This window comes from Palaemon carinicauda, chromosome 7 (assembly GCF_036898095.1).
Source record: "Palaemon carinicauda isolate YSFRI2023 chromosome 7, ASM3689809v2, whole genome shotgun sequence".
Lineage (NCBI taxonomy): Eukaryota > Metazoa > Arthropoda > Malacostraca > Decapoda > Palaemonidae > Palaemon > Palaemon carinicauda.
The window spans coordinates 161,082,065-161,098,150 of record NC_090731.1 but is presented as its reverse complement, the minus strand read 5'-3'; the positions used below and the strand labels follow the sequence as shown (position 1 = coordinate 161,098,150).

The 16,086-nt window shown below is 33.3% G+C and overlaps 1 protein-coding gene across 2 annotated transcripts in view; it reads left to right on the top strand.

The window, feature by feature from the left end:
* The window catches only part of LOC137643701 (uncharacterized), a 13,614-nt gene extending 8,198 nt beyond the window's left edge, over window positions 1-5,416 (top strand). For both annotated transcript variants that reach the window (XM_068376400.1, XM_068376401.1), the window contains exons 2-4: window positions 1,523-1,697; window positions 2,081-2,174; window positions 4,882-5,416. In XM_068376400.1, coding sequence (XP_068232501.1) covers window positions 1,546-1,697; window positions 2,081-2,174; window positions 4,882-5,127 — 492 coding nt within the window. In that variant the 5' untranslated portion in view covers window positions 1,523-1,545 and the 3' untranslated portion in view covers window positions 5,128-5,416. The remainder of the gene's footprint in view (window positions 1-1,522; window positions 1,698-2,080; window positions 2,175-4,881) is intronic.
* The last annotated feature ends 10,670 nt before the right edge of the window (window positions 5,417-16,086 follow it).

Genomic DNA, 16,086 nt, shown 5'->3' with positions numbered 1-16,086 from the left:
AAAAGTGTATATACCCTATATATATATATATATATATATATATATATATATATATATATATATATATATATATAAGTGTATATACCCTATATATATATATATATATATATATATATATATATATATATACCCTATATATATATATATATATATATATATATATATATATATACCCTATATATAGAGTATATATAATATATATATATATATATATATATATATATATATATATATATATATATATATATATATATATATATATATATATATATATATATGTACTGTATATATATGTGTATGTATGTATGTATAATTCAGTTAAATCTCAAAAAGCTATGGAAAGAAGAATGGTGGACATAACACTAGGATACGAGGGCTAACTAAAGTAGAGGATATTCTAACAACAACGTGGACAATGCATATAATGAGAATGATATTAGATTGACAAAATGGGTCCTTAGAGATTGCAAACGTAGCAGGGGAAGGAAGAGGTGGCGATGGATTGACGAAATAAGAAAGTTTATGGCATAGAAAGATCATAAACAGACTGGAGTAGAAGGACATGTCTGAGGCCTTTGTTCTGCAATGGACTAATAACGGCTGGTGATGATGATGATGATGATAATGATGATGATACTGAGGATGATGATGATGATATTGGGATGTCCTATCGAATTATCCCGATTTCCACCAATGGAAACTAATTATTAATAAATAGCAAATTGTTTTAATATATAGACAACGCAACATTATGAACTGCTCTCTCTCTCTCTCTCTCTCTCTCTCTCTCTCTCTCTCTCTCTCTCTCTCTCTCTCTCTCTCTCTCTCTCTCTCTCTCATCTAATTCTTCGAAAATAACTTTATGTTAAAACTGTAACATAAATTCTAAAATCGAGATTTCTAAAAGAAAAAAATCAATTCGTGGATATTTGATATAGGTATGATTTCCCTATTTCTATGACGAAGAATAGTTTATTTTTCATGATATTTAACTGGGTTATTATAAATATTAGAATAAATTAATCCGCTTACAATAGATATTTCATAATATCTAACTGGATTGTAAATGAATTAATCCGCTTACAATATATTTTCCCAGGATTTGAAAATGATATCTACGACTTGATTAGTTGAACATTTTAAAAGGGCAACTTATGTGCAATTTCGGTTCTATGTAAAATACTGCATGCACCAAGCTATGATTTCATAATTATTTATAATAACCAACATTAATATCAGTTATGTAGTGATATGACACAGCTATATGCCTAATATTTTCCTGTATAAATTCTCTCTAAATTCACTGTTTTCTCTTGTTGTAATAACCAACATTAATATCAGTTATATAATGTATTGAAACAGCTATAGGCCTAATATTTTTCTGTATAAATTCTCTCTAAATTCACTGTTTGCTCTCGTTGTAATAACCAACATTAATATCAGTTATGTAGTGATATGACACAGCTATAGGCCTAATATTTTGCATAAATTCTCTCTAAATTCACTGTTTTCTCTCTTGCAGGTGGACACGTAAATGAGATCATAATGCCTCTAGAGGGAGCTGTACGCTTGGCGGCATGTTTTTTCGTGGTGCTTCTCAGCCTTGGTTCAGTGACCGGTGATTATGACAACTGCGGTTACAAGACCGTCTGGTTAGAAAAGACCGAATACAGACCTGTTCCTTACTACGTTGGCGGGTAAGGAATTGCTCGTGTTGATAATGCTTTTGGGAACTGGGCAAGTGTAGGACTATCTTATCTTGCTTGAGGATACACTAGGGCACATTATTTTATCTTGTTTCTCTTCAACTTTTTTTATTTTTTCATAGAATATATACGAAAGGTCTAATTTAATCTTATTCTGATTGTTCATTACTTCCCTTATAGTTTATTCATTTCCTTTTTCCCTTTTCTCACTGAGTTATTATTCCCTGTTGTAGACCTTGGGCTTATAGCATCCTGCTTTTCCAAATAGGGTTGTAGCTTAGCTTGTAATAATAATAATAATAATAATAATAATAATAATTGTAAAGTGCTGTAGAGAAACATCACTCTTAACATATGATTTCTTGTTCTTGCAGGAAGCATGTGCAGAACGACTATGAAACAGTTTACTTGACGACGACGGTACTGAACAAGCAATCTGTGCCTTACTTCATTACGCAGACTCAGAATGTAAGTATTGACACAGGCATAGTCTATAGACATAATCTATAGACCTAAGGCATAGGTCTCAACAAAGGAAAACGAAGGAGTCTTCAATAATTCATTGGAAAGAGGAAAATGAGATTGGATGATCATTCTTTTACCTTATTATCTGTCTGTCTGTCTGTCTGTCAGATTGCCTTACCCTTGTGTAAGACACGGGCTCTTGCCTTAGGCAGCCCGTAGCCTTATTATAGACACATGGAGTATATATACACACTAGGTCACGGCAAGAAGGTTACAAAATACAAACATGCTATTTCTTGTCCAACCGGCAACCGGTTCTGTTAACAGTTAACAATGTAATAGGCAGACAGGTTAATACAAGTTGCTGTCAGTGCGAGGGGAGAGCGAAGATACAAAGGATAATATATACAAAAAAAAAATCGTTACTATGTACGATCGTGTGACACACGGGTAGTACAATACTCTATAATCAAATCATTGTTCTCTAGTCTTGGGTGGTGCCATAGCTTCTGTACCATGGTCTTCCACTGTTCTGGGTTAGTTTTCTTGCGTAAGGGTGCACTCGGGCATACTATTTTATGTTTCCTTATTTCCTTTCCTCACTTGGCTATTTTCCCGGCTGAGCTCTTAAAGTATCCTGCTTTTCCAACTAGGGTTGTATCTTAGCAAATAATAATAATAATAATAATTAATATTCAACTACTTGAATGGAATTAGAAATTTGACAAAAATCCTTATCCACAGATACCTCAGTGGAAAGTAAATTTTCCATAAATGCGAAAAGCTAACGATCAAAATATACAAATCATGAACAAGGTATAAGACCCACACAATGGAATGAAATCTCATTACTCAGCATATTTGTTTATTGTCAAAGCAATGATAAATAAAATGCAAATGGCTTAGAAAGTCATCACGAATAGATTTATAAGTCTCCAGCTGTATTTGCCTTAAGAAGAAAATACAAGTTTTTTTTTCCAGGGAAGAAAACATTTCTTACAGAAAAAAAATGGAAAATGTTGCTTTTAAACATGAATAATTTTAGCTTTCACTCATTGAAGAATAAGATTTATTTGAACATTAAAAAGAGCTCGTTAGCCTAGGGGAAAAGAAATTTCTCCAGCAGGAGAGTACATAGTGCTACTATAGTCCATTTCTTTCAGCGAGTCATATTTGTACCGACTCGCAACGATGCCCTTTTAGCTCGGAAAAGTTTCCTGGTCTGTGATTGGTTAGAATGATCTTGTCCAACCAATCAGCGATCAGGAAACTTTTCCGAGCTAAAAGGGCACCGCTGCGAGTCGGTGCAAATGACTCGCTAAAAGAAATGGACTTTATATATATATATATATATATATATATATATATATATATATATATATATATATATATATATATATATATATATATATATATATATATATATATATATATATATATATATATATAGTGCACCTCACGATGTGCTATGTACAGAATACTTGAGAATATTTGCAGCATTTTTTAGATCACTAGACGCACCCACATTATAGCCTTCTACTTGACATCAGTTCTCGCTTCTTTTCTTCTACCTTGCTGTCCAACCTCTTTGAACTTTAGCTTCATAACTGCAGAGTGTCAACACTGTTGCACCTCGTGTTGTATGGCTACCCCGGCCCCAGCGACGGGCTTCATATCCCTAATTTATAAATCTAGTCCAAAAGGAAAATCGCCCAAGGACAGATTCTTGATTGCACTATTGGCACTCATAAATAAATACAGTTGTTTCACTAATAACAAAAGCTTTAGGAAGTATAAATTCGAGCAGAATTCTCCAGGAAATTATGTCTTCTGGAATTTCGTCCAGTAATTGGCAATTAACGTTTGAAAAGGAAGAGATATGCCATTTAAAAAGCAATTTTTCTCTAGGTATTTTCATTCACAGTTAGTCTTAAAACTGTTCTGTTCATCATCTGAATGACGAAATCCTTTAACTAAATTTCTATAACCTCACGTGCGAGAAAAGTGGCTCATTATGAAAGTGTGAAAGCTATGGTCGCGGTCTACGGTATACCTAGACCGTGGCTTTGGTATCATACACGCACATAATTTTCTTAATGTAAGTGTTAACCACAACCTAAATATTATTAAAGAGTGGGGATACCTTAAAGTGATAAAAGGTTTTGCGTATTGCCATGATCAGCAAAGCTGTACTGGTCGGGACCACCCATACTAAGTTGGTTTGTTGTGAGCGATCAAATGAAAATCTCCCACCATCACAATCCGCACTGGCCAGCGTGGTGATGAAAACTGGCCAAACCCCAGACATGAATTGTTGTATCTGAGGCCGTTGTCCTGCAGTTGACTAGAAACGGCTGCATTGGTTGTTGTTCTTGTTGTTGTTCCATTGCTTGAGGTAAACTCCGGCACACTATTCTATCTTATTTCTCTTCCTCTTTTTTTTTTGAAGTTTTTATAGTTTATTTATGAAATATCTATTTTAATGTCACTGTTTTTAAAATATTGTAATTTTTCGTTATTTCTCTTATAGTTTATTTATTTCCTAGTTTCATTTTCTCACTGGGCTATTTTCCCTATTAGAGCCCTTAGGCTTATAGCATATTGCTTTTCCAATTGGGGTTGTAGCTTAGCTAATAATAATAATAATAATAATAATAATAATAACAAAGAAACAGGAACAAATCATTAACTAAGATTATCGATATTTCAGGTCCCCCAGTTCGTGACGAAGAAAGCCACGTTGCCTCAGTACATCACCCACACGGTTATCAATACTCTTCCCAAGTACGTCACGGTGACCGAGAAGTCCTACGTCACTGTGTACGCCACGAGGACGCGAAAGTCATACGAGACCGTGTGTCCTAAAGGATACGACAAGGGACACGGTGGTGGTGGTGGATACGGCCATGGCGGAGGAGGTTATGGACACGGTGGAGGTGGTGGTTACGGCCACTAGAAATAGGAGAAGAGTTTACTGGCATCTTGCTGGTTATGTTTGCTGGTTTATAGAAAAGGACAAGTCTCATGTTTATTGGAATTTGCTGTTTATTCGTAAACAGCAAAGATAATGTTTAGGTTTAGAGTTAAAAAAACACACTTGTCTGGGTGTACTGTTATGAATTGTTCATCTAATTCAAAACAATTGCATAGAAACACAGATATATGTGTATATACCAATGAAAGATATTATGTACACATACACATATATGTTTTTATACACACCAACACACACACAGACACACACACGCACATATATATATATATATATATATATATATATATATATATATATATATATATATATATATATATATATATATATATATATATATATATCCTGCTTTCATGTGTAGGCCTATTGTGTACGAATGTACACTTACAGTACTAGTGATAGCACAATGCTTTCAATGCTAAACAAGACAAGTTCTTCATGTGTTTTTCTGTTTTCTTGTTTTCGTTGTTATTAGCTCGAGAGTGAATTAGATATTTGAATGCTGGTCATTCAACGTAAACTTAAGTTTGTGTATTTTCTAGTCTTAGATGTAACAGACTTTCATATGGTTAATAAAGAAGCAGATTTAGTGCTATTTTATTTTGTTTCTTCTTTTTCTTCTTTTATTATTATTATTATTATCATTATTATTATTATTATTATTATTATTATCTAAGCTATAACCCTAGTTGGAAAAGCCGGATGTTATAAGCCCAAGGGCTCCAACAGGGAAGAAATAGCGCAGTGTGTGAGGAAAGGTAATATATAAACTACAGGAGAAAGAATGAACAATTAAAACACTCTAAGAATAGTAACAGCATCAAAATAGATCTTTCATATATAAAATATAAGAAGAGCATTATATCAGCCTGTTCAACATAAAAACATTCTCTGCAAAGGAGAATGTCTTGAGATGCAGTACAATCAGCAGTAGACTTATACTGAAGAGTGTGACTTATGCTCTACTCTCTCCCCTTTATAATTTTACATTTTTCTCCTTTCATTTTCCTGTAGATAAAGGACTGACTTTCTTTTCATAGTTTATATAGGAAATATTTATTTTAATGTTACTGTTCTTGAAATATTTTATTTTTTTTCCTTGTTTCCTTTCCTCACTGGGCTATTTTCCCTGTTGGAGCCCTTGGGCTTATAACATCCTGCTTTTCCAACTAGGCAAGTAACAATAATAATAATGATAATAATAATAATAATAATAATAATAAAATGCTGAAAACCAAAGAATGTCATTGGACAATAGTATAATGAAATATTTTATAAGGATATGTGATTTGGAATTATCAAGCTATCTAAGAATTTTCTATTATCAATATTATCATTTTTATCATTACTAGCCAAGCTACAACCCTAGTTGGAAAAGCAGGATGCTATAAGCCCAAGGGCTCCAACAGAGAAAAATAGCCCAGTGAGGAAAGGAAATAAGGAAATGAATAAATGATGAGAATAAATTAACAATATATCATTCTAAAAACAGTAACAGCGTCAAAACAGATATGTATTATATAAACTATTAACAACGTCAAAAACAGATATGTCATATATAAACTATTAACAACGTCAAAAACAGATATGTCCTATGTAAACTATTAACAACGCCAAAAACAGGTATGTCATATATAAACTATAAAAACTCTTTCCATGCAAAAATGATGGAATTAACCCAGTAGTTGTAACGCCAGAAGAAAGGCCTATCAATCAATTAATCAGTAAAATATAAGAAATCGGTAACATTTTTGGTAACAAACAATGATTAAAAAAAATGCAATCGGTCTAAACAAATATTCACCGCAGTTCTTTGACGGTTTAGTTTTCATACCTAAAATAAACCAAGGTTGAATGAATAGCCTACTTAATTAGAACTTATAGTTATACAATGCATTTATTGACAATATCAAATTAAGCAGTAATGAACGTAGGCATACTTTAGTCTGTACACAAAATAAAAAAGAAAAAAAAAACCCGAAGAATAATTTTCTGTTAATTAGAAACCATTAAGCAAAGACGAATAACCAAATGATATTCAAATACGGGATTTGATATCGGTATGTTCCCTTTAAAGAGAGTCATACATTTAAACTTCAAAGTTTAATCGCGATGTACCTTTAAGATAACCCTGACTTCCGGGTGCTTCAATATCAAAGCGTTAATGTTAGTTAGATAATTAATATTGATGATTCGGCTTTTAACTATCTTTAGACATGTTTATCAAATACTTTTATGACAATGGCTCTAGAATTTTACCTATGAAGTACAGTACAATGTACGGAGTGTTGTCAAGTTAAAGTTGATAGTCAAGTTCACAGGTGATAAAATATAGGCTAAAACGATTGGTTAAATTAATTATCAATTGAAATTTTAAATTACGAACATAAAAGATTGTGCTAAATATTATTTACGAGCATTATTTTCTCTGAAACAAGTGAAATTAACATCCTTGTTAAGTGGAACTCAAAGAGTAGCGTAGCTTGAAATGAGAAGAAATCGATATGATCCTTCATGTATAGATTTTCCAACATGGTGATATGAAAGTTCTGACGTGGAGCAACCTTTAGGCTGTTGACTCCTCCCTCATATTCCAATAACAGTCACTCGTAAATATATACGTAATAATAAGAATTATCGGCCTATCTCTATTGACAGACTATACATAGTTAAGGGAAAACTGTGTATATGAAGCGCGCGGTAGTTTATCAGATGGCTCGAGGGAAAATCCCTTTGATATAGGCCTAACTACAATAATGAAACACAATGTCATTATTAACAGACAAAGTAGATTAAAAGTTTAATGAAAGTGTTGTTTAGCAATGCCTCGACATCGGCCACCTCAGTTATAACGAGAAATGTCAAAATGAAAATTTAGAGAGGAGTTCTGAGCCTCAGAGCCACTCGTCGTGTCCTTGCCACGGTCTAGGTCCCCAGTATTTACTCGCCACAATAAGCGAGAAGGTTTCGCTCGAGTATATTGTTGAAACTAACAAAGGAAAACAAGCTCAATTACTATTCAGAGAAAAGGCGGTCGATAGAATGAAGAAAAGCCGAGTGATATAAGAGATTCTTTTGAAAAAAAAAAATCAAGTTAGTGATAAAAAAAGACGGGTTGGTAACTTTTTGCAACGTCAGAAGAAAATTGTAAGTAAATTCCTTCAGTTCACATAATGATGTTATTTGTAGTGTTTTGCAGGTAATGGGATAAAAGAGGTCCTTTCAAATACAATAAACAAAGGGAACTCAGGATTGCAAAGACTTGATTGCAATCAAATCCATCTATTTTCTATTTGATTGACTACAATATATGTTTCGTTGATGGCGTTAGATTGTTATTGTTCCGTGAAAAGATGTTATTGGAAAAATAATCTATTTTAACAAGTTATACCTCTGACAGCTGTATTAAGGGGATATCTGACTTCTATAAACTTTCCTAGTGGAATATTGAAGTCTCCCTCTCTAGGTTGATGTCTCCATCAATCTTTCTTTTAAATCAGATTATCCCCGTTCCATATTTCCTTAGAATTTCTCTTATACAGAACTCTATTTTATGATTTTGAATTAGTTAAAGGCCAAGCGAGATATCTAAACTTCCTTTCTCACGGTTTCGATTTTCATCTTCCCAGAATTTCGTAAAATGTTCTACCTAATTGTTCTTTCCCAAGTTGTTGTGGCCTGATTGGTAACGTCTGTGCCTGGTGTTTGCCAGACGGGGGTTCGAGTCCCGCTCAGACTCGTTAGTGCCATTAGTGTCTGCAACTTTACCATCCTTGTGAGCTAAGGTTGGGGCGGTTTAGGGGAGCCTATAGGTCTATCTGTTGAGTCATCAGCAGCCATTGCTTGGCCCTCCCTGGTCCTAGTTTGGGTTGAGGTGGGGGCTTGGGCACTGATCATATAATATATGGTCAGTCTCTAGGGCATTGCCCTGCTTGCTATGGCAATGTCACTGTCCCTTGCCACTGAAAACAAGGAAGGAAACAATCCCCAAATTTGTAGGCGAAGTTAAGGTAGGCTATTTCAATTTCTAATAATGATGACGTGAGCAGTCAGGACTTTTTCAAAGGCCGCTCATGAATAGAAGAAGAAAGGGGCAGTGACAATTCCCTAGAGACTGACCATAAATACATATCATCAGTACCCTAGCTAGGGCCAGGGAGCGCCAGGCAATGGCTGCTGATGGCTCAACAGGTGGACCTATAGGCTCCCCTATATCTCCCATCCTTTGTTCACAAGGTGAGGTTGCAGACACTACAAGAATCTATTGAACTTTAGCGGGACTCGAACCCAAATTCGGCTGATCATCAGGCAGGGACGTTTCCAATAGGCCACCACAATCCTAAAAATAGCCGTGTGATGTAGAAAAAGGCAGCATTGAAAAAGGAAGATTAAATTATTCAAGGGACATTGAGAAATGTAAATAGCTTCACGTTCTAGAACTGTAGGTGAATAAGGTTCCCAAAACCAGTTGACCATTGTGCTTGTGACTCCATCTAGAAATGTGGAGGATGGTCACACAAAAAAGGGGGTGTCAATTTAAATAAATGGTTGAGTGCAGAGTTTTTATGATTTTAAATTCAATTCTCTCAAAGAGAAGATGATTGTATGATGGACGTCTCCACATATAAGAAAAATACGGAAAATAAGAATGGACGGCCTAAACATAAATAAGAAAAGATTATCAATAGCAAGAAATCAGATCCAGGACCTTAGAAACAAATTTTCTATAAGGCCAAATAGTAATCGGTTTTAGGGGTTTAATTACGATTAAAGGGTACTGAGTAAGATTTAACTTGGACTAATAAAGTATTATCTACCATATTCACAAGTACAATTCATATTCACATAAAAAGTCTCACACTATATTTATTCAAACTGAGAAGGGAGCTCTGAAGAAAGCGGAGATGAAAATGAGAAAAATGTGAAACTGCTAGAATGAGGTAACTGACAAAAAGAGGAAAAGATACACTGGTAAGAACAGATGCCTGGAGACAACATCTGGAAATCGATCAGATTCTTAAGAAACTTGAGATTAATTTACAGAGGAGTGAAACACAAAGATTATTCTTGAATTAGTTAGGTCACTTGGTATGGTCTGTACTGAAATGATCTGCAACATAAAGGATCTTGCATGTTGTTGAATTACAGGGACTCATGGGACTCAAGGATGCATATCATTGTGAAATACATAAGCCATAATGAAAGAAAAGAATAATATGAGCTGCCTGATGTAAAGATTGGGAGGCTCAGGTTTTCAGTGTGGGAAGAGAAGGAAACTCTGAAACAGGCAGCCAATATATGTTTGAGGATGTTTAAAACCTCAAATCTATCGTCCAATGGTATTCAATGGGTGGACCCAGTCTTATCATCTGACGTGTTTACAATGGCACCAGCAAAAGTTCTGAGGCTGCCAGGAGGTGTGGCACCTATGACAGTGGGACAGTGGTGTCCTTATCATCATCATCATCATCATCATTTCAGCCTTCAAAAGTCCTTTGTTGGATGTAGGCCTTCCCCAGGTTCCTCCACAGATTTCTATTGCAAGCTATTCTGTGCCACTGTTGCTTATGTTGGTCTAAACTAAAGTAATGGATATCCTTGAAACCATTAGCAAGCTCAAATGGAACTCGGCGGGTGTCCTTATAGGATGGCTCAAATACGCCATTCAAAATTGGCACCTCAAAATTCACTTGTTGCCTCAAATTGTTAATTTTTCTCAATTTCTTGAAAAGTCTTTCCCCTTAAAAGGTAATGAATGCACACAATGAAGGTGGTACCATGGCCTTCCACTGTCTTGGGTTAGAGTTCTCTTGCTTGAAGGTACACTCGGGCACACTTCTGTCTAGTTTCTCTTCCTCTTGTTTTGTTAAAGTTTTTATAGTTTTTATAGGAAATACTTATTTTAATGTTGTTAATATACTTAAAATATTTTATTTTTCCTTATTTCCTTTCCTCACTGGGCTATTTTCCCTGTTGGGGCTCCTGGGCTTATAGCATCCTGCTTTTCCAACTAGGGTTGTAGCTTAGCATTTAATAATAATAATAATAATACTCAAGTGCTACTTCCACACACTACCACACTATCTTTCCTGATAAGCTGAATCAAAGGAGTGGTCTTCCTGCCTTGTGGATAAGTCTCTTGATATAAATGCTCAATTTGCATCACTGAGGTTTAAGCATGCACTGGGAATATCCTCTGAGGTATTGAAGGCACTGAAAATGCTTCCTTTTGTGAGTTTTTGGCAGCCCTTCTGGCCCGCCTGTTAGGCCATCTGAAACTGGGTCAAGTTTATGAGTTCAGGCCCATGTCCAAGCCTTCATCTCGCCTTGATAATTTCCCTGGGCAGTGTTTTATCCAGAATGTCATCACCAGGTAAGATGAACTGCCATAAGGAAATAAGTAACTATGCAGGGACGCGGTGCCCATGTATACATTTGGCTAGTTCATACAATTGTCTAGAAAAGCAAAAATAGGAGAATATTGGTTAAGAGAAGTTTCGGATTATGTGCGTTTCTTTCTTCAGAATATTCCATCTGTGAGATTAAGACAGGTTCATCAGCTCTCTATTGACTCTCTATTGGTTAGCCAGCCTCGTTCCATACTCTGTCTCCATAATTCACTTTGAATAGGCTAGATAATACTAAATCATTCTGTTACTACTTACTTCTGTAGTCTCCCTGACAGTATCGATAGATATAAAATCTAATAGGTTCTAGAAAGGTTTAGACGTTACTACTATAGTTTTCTGTTTTATACTTCCGAATTTTTTTCGCCAGTATCTATTTGTTAGATGATTAAGAACTATTAATTTCTTATATTCTTTTAGTGAAATATTTGTCGTAAATTTGTGAAACTTATTCTACAAGATATTGGACATATACAGATTCAAATGAATGCTTGTTCATCTCGAATAATAATAATAATAATAATAATAATAATAATAATAATAATAATAATAATAATAATTTCACACTTAGCGTCCGAGGCAGCAATATCTTGCCGATGCAATAGAAATAAAAACTTAAGTGTCATTATATAGAAATGAGTTATTACCAAAATTCATTAGCAAACTGAAAGCATCTCTATTAAGTCAAACTATAAATAGCTGATAATGTTCGTCATTTTCACTTGAATAAAAGAAACCCACCCATAAGAGCAATGGGAGAGAGAGAGAGAGAGAGAGAGAGAGAGAGAGAGAGAGAGAGAGAGAGAGATCCCTCTGATGTGGCACAATCAATGTTGATGAAGGCTCGAGAGAACCATGACTCTTCTGCTCCCCTTCCAGCTACAACCAACAACCCCTACCCTACTCTCTCTCTCTCTCTCTCTCTCTCTCTCTCTCTCTCTCTCTCTCTCTCTCTCTCTCTCTCTCTCTCCTTTAATAGGTTTGCCATGCAAGCAGAAAGGAACAATATCCAGATTTGCAAGCGATTAGACCATTTCAAAATACGTGAGGTCCAGCGATATGAGAAACAATACGCGTTTTCCACTCCGGTGCAGATGCAAACATTCCGGCACCTTAAAGTCGAAGGCCGGCTCGTTTTCATATTTCCCCGCGAGTAAAGTTTCGGTCTCTGCTGTGTCTCTGATGTCTAGATATTTGTTCTCTTTATACAGAAATGATAGAGCACTCTAGACTAATTTATACAGAAATAACAGTGCACTCTAGATTACTAGTAACTAGACTAGTTTGCACAGAAATGATAGTACACCCTAGACTAATAATAAGTTATTTAAAATGAAACCACTTCTTCTTATTGATGAAATTTCTGCATTTTATAAATATAATCTCCATTATATTTAATACTGTAAAGGGCGTCTAAAGATATACCGTAAGATTTATTGAAATTACTGAAGTTGAGGACGTACATACACCTATTATATATATATATATATATATATATATATATATATATATATATATATATATATATATATATATATATATGTGTGTGTGTGTGTGTGTGTCTGTGTGTGTGTGTGTATGTAGATATATATATATATATATATATATATATATATATATATATATATATATATATATATATATATATATATATATATATGTATGTATATATATATGTGTGTGTATGTGTATATATATATACATATATATAAATATATATATATATATATATACATATAAATATATATATATATATATATATATATATATATATATATATATATATATATATATATATACATATAAATATATATATATGTATACAGTATATATATATATATATATATATATATATATATATATATATATATATATATACATATATATATATATATATATATATATATATATATATATATATATATATATATATATATATATATATATATATATATATATATATAAACAAATCTAAAAGACAGGCTTAATCCTAGTCGGGTAATGAAAATGCTGAAATATGAAAAGCAACCGAGAGTGAAAAAGAAGTAAAGAATATACTATGAAATAAATAAAGGAAAAATTATATAAACCAAATTAATAAGTGAATGAAAAACTATGACTATACACACACACACACACACACACACACACACACACACACACACACACACAAGCCCTGCAAACGACCAAGTAATTCTTCTTCGCTCAAGGGGTTAACAACTGCACTGTAATTGTTCAGTGGCCACTCTCCTCTTGGTAAGGGTATAAGAGACGCTCTAGCATGTTGCATAAGATTTTTCATAACTCTGACCATCCTTTACATTCAGATCTCCCTGGACAATTCTATCCTGTTCGTAATACTAGGCAGGCAGTTAATTCTAATAGCCAGGCATTCTCCATCATGAGGCTCAATACTACACAGTATTCTAGAAGTTTTATTCCAGCTGTTACCAAGTTGTGGAATGATCTTCCTAATCGGGTAGTTGAATCAGTAGAACTTCAAAAGTTCAAAGTTGGAGGAAATGTTTTTATGTTGACAAGGCTGACATAAGTCTTTTTATTGTTTATAAATGACATATCTGTTTTTGACGTTGTTAATAGTTTATATAGAACATATCTGTTTTGACGCTGTTACTGTTTTTAGAATGATATATTGTTAATTTATTCTCATCATTTATTTATTTCCTTATTTCCTTTCCTCACTGGGCTGTTTTTCCTTGTTGAAGCCCTTGGGCTTATAGTATCTTGTTTTTCCAACTAGGGTTGTAGCTTGGCTAGTAATAATAATGATAATAATAATAATAATAATAATAATAATAATAATAATAATAATAATAAAATGGTAAGCAGCTCTTCTAGGAGAAGGACACTCCAAAATCAAACCATTGCCCTCTAGCCTTGGGAAGTGCCATAGCCTTCGTACCATGGTCTTCCACAGTCTTGGAGTAGTTCTCTTACTGGAGGGTACACTCGGACACACAATTCTATTTCTATTCCTCTTGTTTATTTATAAGTTTTTATAGTTTATATATGAGATTTATTCTATTGTAACTGTTTTATTTTATTGTTAATCCCTTCTCTTCTAGTTTATTTATTTTCTTATTTCCTTTCCTCACTGGGCTATTTTCCCTGCTGGAGCCCTTGGGTTTATAGCATCTTGCTTTTCCAACTAGGTTTGTAGCTTGGCAAGTAATAATAATAATAATAATAATAATAATAATAATAATAATAATAATAATAATAATAATAATAATAATAATAATAGCATACTGAAATAATAAAAGTTGCCATCCAATATCCAATACCTTGAAACGTCATAAATGTTCATAGAGCTTCGTTGTATTTGCAAAACAAACTCTGATTAATCCAGCTATGCTATTTAGTTAGGCAGACGAGTATATATATATATATATATATATATATATATATATATATATATATATATATATATATATATATATACACACACACACACACACATATATATATATATATATATATATATATATATATATATATATATATATATATATATATATATATATATATATATATGTTTTTTCATTTGCCTATTTATTAATCTGTCCATTTGATGATTTTCACATCCTGCACGGACAGAAATGCCATTCATTTTCATTTCATAGAAAATGAAATGAAAGAGATTGCATTATCTCTGGAGAGAGTATCGTCCTCCATTTAGGGTGCATATCCTTCACCAAGGGATCCACAACTCCTCAACAAATACTGCTCTGTCTTGAGATTCATAGAAGAGTAGAGATCAGATAAGCCTAAAGAGTGAGGGGCGGTAGTGAATGAGAATATTGTGGATATAAAAACAACATATAGAGCTCTCTCTCTCTCTCTCTCTCTCTCTCTCTCTCTCTCTCTCTCTCTCTCTCTCTCTCTCTCTCTCTCTCTCACACACACATACACACACACACACACACACACACATATATATATATATATATATATATATATATATATATATATATATATATATATATATATATATATATATATATATATATATATATGTATGTATATATATATATATATATATATATATATATATATATGTATGTATATATATATATATATATATATATATATATATATATATATATATATATATATATATATATATGTGTGTGTGTGTGTGTGTGTGTGTGTGTGTCTATATGCAACGCCTGTGAGAGAAAAATTTCAATTTACGTAATAGCAAAATACGCATTAAATATGCATATCACGTTCCTTAAAATGTTGCCTGGCTGCTATTAACAGCATTTAGCAAATTAGCAATAAAGAGTACCACTCTCATTCGTACAAGACTTAAAAATCAGGAAAAAAAACACTGTTTCTAACAAAACTGTTGATGAAAAGAAACATTAAGTATCCTGAATGGAAGCTAAGGATCTGCCCAGTAAGGGTTTAATATCAAAAGACTTAATAGATGTCATATTTGAAGGGGAAGTAATTAAGGAAGATTGACAAAACTCATTTTAGTAAACTATTT